Raw genomic sequence first — 7714 nt, 5'->3', positions numbered from 1 at the left:
ATATTTATATTTATATAAAATAAAAATAATTAAACTACAATTAATATACTAAATGAATTAAGACTGACTCTATGTCGAAATACGTTAGATTCTCCGCCTCAAATCACACATTAATTAAATAAGATTTATACTTTGTTAGTGTTTTGTGTATAAATGTCAATACGTTGCTTTCCTCAACATAATAAATTATTGTATTGACATTGTGTATAGAAACTCTATCTAGACATTAGCAATTATGTTGACAGAGATCTAATCTAAGATTGAAATATTCCTGTACTTTTCAATTAGTTTATGTTTCCGAAAAATTCTTCAGAGACGTTTATTGTAGGCTGCTTTAATTTATATTCTTGCTCCGTAAACGTATTCTACACATTAGGACTATAATAGAAATGTTGACGCCTTAGGAAAGTTACACTTTGAAAAAAAAATTTATGATACTATCTTCTTTCTCTATGGATACTATTATCTCGTAAACAATGTAGGCCTATGGTAGCATGTTTACATACAGGGATGGCAAAGAAACATGAGCGTCCTTCAATTATACGAATTGAAATGAAATCGAATGTGATTAAAAATTAAACTTGATATCATAACAATAGAGCTCATCATATGATATATATGTAATCTATTTGTATTGTGTGTTGTCTTTGTTCTTCCAAAGAAAAGTTTATGTTTACTGCTGAGCTAAAGTAACACTTGGAAAAATATTAATAATATTTCGATTGGTTAAATTAACTTTCAATAGAAAATTAACAGACGAATAAATGATACCGTTTCTATTTAATTCAGATAGTTCCACAAAAGGTGGATTCACACCGAATCAGAATTTTCGGATCGGAAAGCCTAACGAAGCAATCTGAAAATCGTATCAGTCTGTAAAAATAGGGACACGGGCTTTTCAACGCTTCGGAAACGCGGTCCAAATTTCGTTTCGGATCCGATGTGAATGCAAATTAATGGCATGGTAATCCATGTTACTTATTTATATAGTGCATGATCTCTAAATCTACAAAAAAAAAATATGTATTCGATCTGTGTATCATTTTAAAATTATAACTCATCTGATTGTTTTAATAGGGGTCCCAAGTTGAAAAAAGTCAATTTGCTGGTGCTGGTTTTTGGTGTACGAATCATGTAAATGCATGTTTTTTGCAGGACTACTCAGTACAAATATTGGAAATAAAATAGACCATTAAAAAGTTAGTTCCTAATTATTATACATAGGCCTAACTAACGGGAGAGCTTTTGCAGGGTTCAATGGATTCGGTGATTATTACCGATGAATCACTAACATCCTTGTACAGAGGCTTTCACCTTGGGAAATGTTCACGCCTACAAACAACGATATAAACCGGTAGCCCTTTGTGAACTGGGATTACAGTATTGCTATTAATAATTAAGCAAAATACGGTATATGATGAATAATAATAATTAATTAATTAATTTGGTAATTGGAAGTGCATGTAAAAGTATATCGTGATTCGAACTCAAGGCCTTTCGACATCCTCCGTTTATACATATGTTTATTGTCAATCAGGTCAATAACACTTAAACAAAAAATATACAGAATTTTAAAGAAAAAACAAGCAATCCAAAATTACTAACGTGTCAGAATAATAATTTGGGTTTTTTTAACACATTAATTCATAGAATTTTTATGATTTTTACAGAGCCTTCCGACTTCAACTGTACATTTACGACAGTCGCACCAACAACCACATCTAGAACATCAACCGCCTATCCTTCCACCACTAAGACAGGTCAGTTAAGTGGCATCTATATTTCATTTTTAGCCACATTTGCCATTCTATGCTTTCAATTGTTATTAAAATTGGAACTTCTGGGTTGTCGCCATTAGAATTAGAAGCACTTCCTAGTTGAAACACTTTTTTGGCATCACATACGGTAAATGAAAAATATGTAATCATTCTGACTATTCTACACATGATTGACCGGGATGTAATGGTAAATGTGGAAAACATGATTAAAATGCATTACAGCCTAAACACCCCACAATAATTTGATAAGAAGAACTTAATTTTATGTTATATATATATACTCAATCCTGTAGATCGTGGCCTATAATTGTGCATATAAATATACTTTATGCACTACCTGTCTCTTATACACATCTAGATGTGTATAAGAGACAGTATAAAGGCTTATATCCGTATACATTCAATTTTTAGCTTACCCAACTACATAAGTGATAATCCCCAACTGTATAAGCCTATTGGTCGCACCGGCTTTCCAACTGTTAATATGGACCATCTTCGGAGTATCGTACTCCAAGAAGGAGTCTATTTTAGCCCTAGCCCAAATGGAGGCAGCGGTGTGAAATCCCTTGATTGACGACATTTTGAGATACCGCTACTTTAAAAAAAAACAACACTCAACAAAAACGAACACTTAACTACAGCAATATACACGTGGACACCTGCAAAACGTAAAACCACGCCAACTTGTTCAGATCTCAAAAATCTAACAGAAAAACGCAGACGAAGCAACAATTGATTTCATAAGCTTCCTGTGGAAAGTATAGCAACTACAGTTCCGAAGAAAGTGTTAAAGTTTGCATGATTAAAACTTTCAGCTCTAGGTACATGAATTCCACTGCGGAACGTCTTGGTACCGTTGTGTTCTCTCTCAGATTAAGTATTACAAATATTTATCGTTCCTGGTCTGGGATGTGAACGTCTTCCGTCCGGGGTATGAACCACCATCGCCGATTCACATTTTTTGAATTCAATAAGCTGTAGCTATTTTACGAAAACATGTTTTGATACTAATGAGTGTTTTACTTTTTAAAAATCTTGCTTGAAAGAGATGTAGTAATATAGACACTTTCAAGCCTCCTCTTGCGCATCCGAAATGAATGACTAAAAGCAATATGAATTTCTGTAGTGAGCGGACTTGATTACTTTCTATGTTCATTTTTACTACAGGTGGCGCTATTACAGTTTGTAAAAACATAAGATTCTCTGAGGCTAAAAATAACCGGGTCATATTTCATAATTTATTTTTCAAATTTCAAAGGAAAATAAACAAATACAGTATCATATTATGAACTCAATGACAAAGAAATGGAATGGAGAGGGGAAAAGACACGAAGCCTTAACTAAAGATCATAGCCCGAGTAGATGAAGGTTTAGGAGGGGTAGCTAACGGCACTAAAAGCTCGTAACATGGCTGCGAAACTGAATGTTTTTATTAATGCAGGCTTTAGGCTAAATATACAGAAGCTAAAATATTGAATATAGAAATACGGTGGTAATGTGATGTAGCGAAAATCAGAAAGTTTAGGCCCGCTATTAAATAATAATACACCTAAAAGTAGCAGGTATGTTTAACTGTATTCATACATGCAATAAAATTGTTCATCTATTACATGACGGCACTATCATGCACTTCTGTAGGCCTATATACTTCTGCAAACGTTATTTTGAGCAAATTTATCTGTGGAGTTTATTCAAATCAGCGCACTTCGATTTTAACCTTAGTAAGATAGGTAGCAAAAAAGCATGTCATTAGGACCGGAGGGTATTCCTCGTACTGCTGTACCCGTGCTCACTCGATTTTAACTAAAGGCCATAGCCCGAGTAGATGAAGGTTTAGGAGGGGTAACTAGCAGATGAAGGTTTAGGAGGGGTAGCTAACGGCACTAAAAGCTCGTAACATGGCTGCGAAACTGAATGTTTTTATTAATGCAGGCTTTAGGCTAAATATACAGAAGCTAAAATATTGAATATAGAAATACGGTGGTAATGTGATGTAGCGAAAATCAGAAAGTTTAGGCCCGCTATTAAATAATAATACACCTAAAAGTAGCAGGTATGTTTAACTGTATTCATACATGCAATAACATTGTTCATTTATTACATGACGGCACTATCATGCACTTCTGTAGGCCTACATACTTCTGCAAACGTTATTTTGAGCAAATTTATCTGTGGAGTTTATTCAAATCAGCGCACTTCGATTTTAACCTTAGGAAGATAGGTAGCAAAAAAGCATGTCATTAGGACCGGAGGGTATTCCTCGTACTGCTGTACCCGTGCTCACTCGATTAGAATAGGCCTATAGAAAATAATAATAAATAATAATAATAATGATAATGATAATAATAATAATAATAATAATAATAATAATAATAATAATCATCATCATCATCATCATTATCACTCTTTTTAATTATTATGTTATCATTTTTCTATAATATGGCATGTGTCTATCTTCGGTGTACCCAACTATTGTTCTTATTTTAAGTTCCATTTATTTTTATTCTTCCGCATAGGGTAGGCCTATAAGGTATAAATGTACAATCATTAACCATTAGATTAGAATAATAATTTATTTATTTATTTTAAAAATAAATAAATAAATAAATGATTATTATTTTTACCAAGTTTAATAACAACGACACCCGGTGACCGTAGCTGCAGCCAAAACAAGTTATAACAACAGAGGGCGCTATCACCTAAAAGGCATATCTGTGCCGTTGTTGCGCCACCCAGTTTATTTGCTGAACTACGACGTCTTTAGAGGCAAAACAAATGTGCGTTCCTAACGTCTGCCTATTACTTTTATATTATAGATTTTTAAATAATTTGATAATTTTAGAACGGAAGATAGATGTATTTTAGAAAGCCACATTTAAGTTATCCTCGTCTAGACAAATCGGTTATGTGCTATTTTGTCATTCATATTAAGGTGGGTAGCCTACTAATGGTCGTCATTACTTAGAATCTGATTCATATGGGGCCTAACTAAACTTTACAAATGCATCGCTTAGGTTAATGTCCTTTATTATTCGATCAGCTGCTTACCTGAAATGAATGTTAACTACTTCGCTATAGTATTATCTGGTAATTTATGTTCTTTGAGACGGCTCAGACGAATCTTTTTTCTTTTTTTTTTTTTTTTCCTAAATACCCGGGGTGTCTTTCTACTTTGAAAGGAATTTAAAAAAAACTATACGAAGTCGTTTGTTGCTTAATGAAAATAAATGACTAAAGTTACTCAAGGGAGTGCTATTATAATACTGCGTGGTCCAGTTAACGAATGCAATTCAATACATGATCATGACAAATTTTGACGGTCTCATAACCTGTTTCATTTCTCCATAGGCGCCCTCTATTTTCTTCATCATCACTCCTGAAATCAATCTGCACATTTTAAGGGTTCCGTGTGTCATTGACTTACGTAGTCGTCGTTTATTATGATATTAAACTTGTCTTCCAATGTATTTGTAGTTTAGCTCAGTTGGACTGTGAGGATGACGTTGCGCTGTTAACGTGCTCTTAAGGGCAGATGAATAAAATTATTATATACTGGAGGGCGCGCTCACTTGGCCAGCTTACCCTCTAGTGTGTGAACGGCACGATTAGTTTCGATAAAAAGAACAGCATGACTACTAAAAGAATATAGATTGAATGTTGCATGTTATCTCTTTCAGTTAATTTTTAGTTACGTAATGTCAGAAAAGCAGTGGTTAGATCATGTTTTTGATTTACAAAGCATGCTTCATGGACTTAGACAATTAACGTTGCGTTTAAGTACAGGTTTTGATAGCAGTCTTATATCGTTTTTTTCATAATAACATTTAAAAATATTTAAAAACCACTAAATTGGTATACAACATCAGTAGTGTTAATTGGAATGGAGAAATATCTTGTATTTCTCTCCACCATTTTCATTTGACAAAGTTTTTGCTTTAAAATTAAAATAAACATAATTTACATTAGGGCCTACAGTACTAACATATTTTGGTCAGGGGCAGCTTAAGCAAAGTTACATTGTATCTCAGTGAGAAACCGAAAACCGACTGTGCTTGACGAAAATCTTACATTAAAATTAAATTAAAATGATTTGCAGTAGGGCCTATTTAGTACAACTTATTTTAATGAGGATCAGCTAAAACAAGGTTTTAGTGTAACTCACCGAACGAAAATCGAATGTATTTGTTAATATAACCGACTTTGCCTGAAAAACGAGTGCGCTTGAAAATCTACTGTGTATGAAAGTTGCAATTTTGGCGTTCCATATAAAAGCGCTAAAAAACAAAATTTACTGACTGAGAGACGGCTACGGAATGCGCAAGTACGTAATCTTCAACATGTGGTCAAGGAAAAGGGTACTGGTTTAGGGAAAACGTCGTAAAAATCATTATTTTTCCCATAATTAACTTGTAATTTGGATTGATATTCACTTATTGAGACTGAGGCTTTGATAATCTATTTTGTTACAGTTTTCAGACCGATAGGTTTCGAATCCAAGACTTTTATTGAGGACCTCTGTTTTTCATTGTGTCTTTAGACATTGAAATCAGCGTATTATAATGTAGATGAGGATTTGGATATTGTTCCTGAATACCACTTTTAAATAATTAATGACCATAGGCTGTCATCATGATACATAAAAGACCAAAGCAAATAGTTTTCTTCTCTTATACCTAATTATTAGCCAATGGTTTATATGATTATAGGAAAGGCATTATGCGAGGAATTATGCGAGGAAATGTTTTTCTAAAGTCCTAGCCATAAGCAATCTAAATATTAGAATTGGAAAAATACAGGGTTATTTTTAGCTGCACATAGTATCATAAAGGTAAACACATCATAGTGTCATGTTGAGGTGGCGGCGATCGATGTAGCGCGCGTGTCCAATGCGCAGACTTGGTTCGTTGGAGCGCTGTTTAATGCGTCATTAAACCAAAAATTGTTGCTTTAGTGTCAAAGTGACCGCTGTTTGATACGTCATTCAGTGCAATTTTGATCTCGTGTGCGTAATTATATTGATTGATATAAATCCGTACATCATGTTTCCCTCGGTATTAGGAAAAAATGATTTATTAATTGCGTATGGTAAGTATAATTTACTGTGTATGATAAAAGGCTTTCTAACTAGGGGTTTGGTAACTCTAAATGATAATTGATGGAATAGACCGTTGCTACTTAAAGTAGTTAACACACCGCAAATCGCATTTCTTGGCCTACTTTTTTATTGGACTTATTACTTAACTTTATTTATCGATAATGTCCCAACCTGGATATAATTTTGGATCATTGACTCAAAACAATAAATAAAAACCATGCCCCCATGTGAATAGTGACGATGTAACTTTCTCAAGAATATCAAGCTTTATTCCCCGTGTGATCATTGTTTTCGTTTATTCATCTACACTGTCGGCTATTTATTCGTTGCATATGAAAACATGATTGTTAAATGCATGTTTGAAGCTCAATCAGTGTAATCCGAAAGCTAATGGTTGCCAGGTTGTTTCATAAATAATATCAATGTTTCCTAAACTCTCACGGAGAAATTACATTAAGTCGCAAGAAAATTAAGTAAATCTTCGCTTCTTATAATGCTGCACGAGCTCTCTCGGTACTGATACCATACTTTTCCCTGTATCTTATCAGTTCTTAATTTTTTTTTATTCAGTGGTTTCTGGCAACAGTTGACCGTTTGACAGTCTAATGCCTATAACGTGCAAATATGTTAATCGGCGGGTCAGTTACGATGGGCACTTTTAAAAGCAACATGACGACATCAATCTTAATTCACGCATTCACATGAACTCGGTTCGATCTGTCAATGTGAAATGCATAGCCACCCTACAGACTATCTATTTCAATTATTAAATTCTCTAGTCATTATTTATATTAATTATGGTAGACAACCATATATATGCATGTACTATTCAACCACATTC

At 33.8% G+C, this 7714-nt stretch overlaps 1 protein-coding gene across 4 annotated transcripts in view; it reads right to left on the bottom strand.

The window, feature by feature from the left end:
• LOC117105363 (P2X purinoceptor 4-like) overlaps nucleotides 1-7714 on the bottom strand; it is a 65254-nt gene that overhangs the window by 53486 nt on the left and 4054 nt on the right. For 3 of the 4 annotated variants that reach the window (XM_033246492.1, XM_033246489.1, XM_033246490.1), the window contains exon 1: nucleotides 2195-2865. The exons of the other annotated variant lie outside the window; for it this stretch is intronic. In XM_033246492.1, coding sequence (XP_033102383.1) covers nucleotides 2195-2358 — 164 coding nt within the window. In that variant the 5' untranslated portion in view covers nucleotides 2359-2865. Of the gene's footprint in view, nucleotides 1-2194; nucleotides 2866-7714 lie in introns of those variants that run through there. 4 annotated transcript variants of the gene reach the window in all.

Source organism: Anneissia japonica, unplaced genomic scaffold (genome assembly GCF_011630105.1).
Source record: "Anneissia japonica isolate Jap-2015-1 unplaced genomic scaffold, ASM1163010v1 scaffold287726_len2788222_cov184, whole genome shotgun sequence".
Taxonomy (NCBI): Eukaryota; Metazoa; Echinodermata; class Crinoidea; order Comatulida; family Comatulidae; genus Anneissia; species Anneissia japonica.
This window is presented reverse-complemented; position numbering and strand designations above follow the sequence as displayed.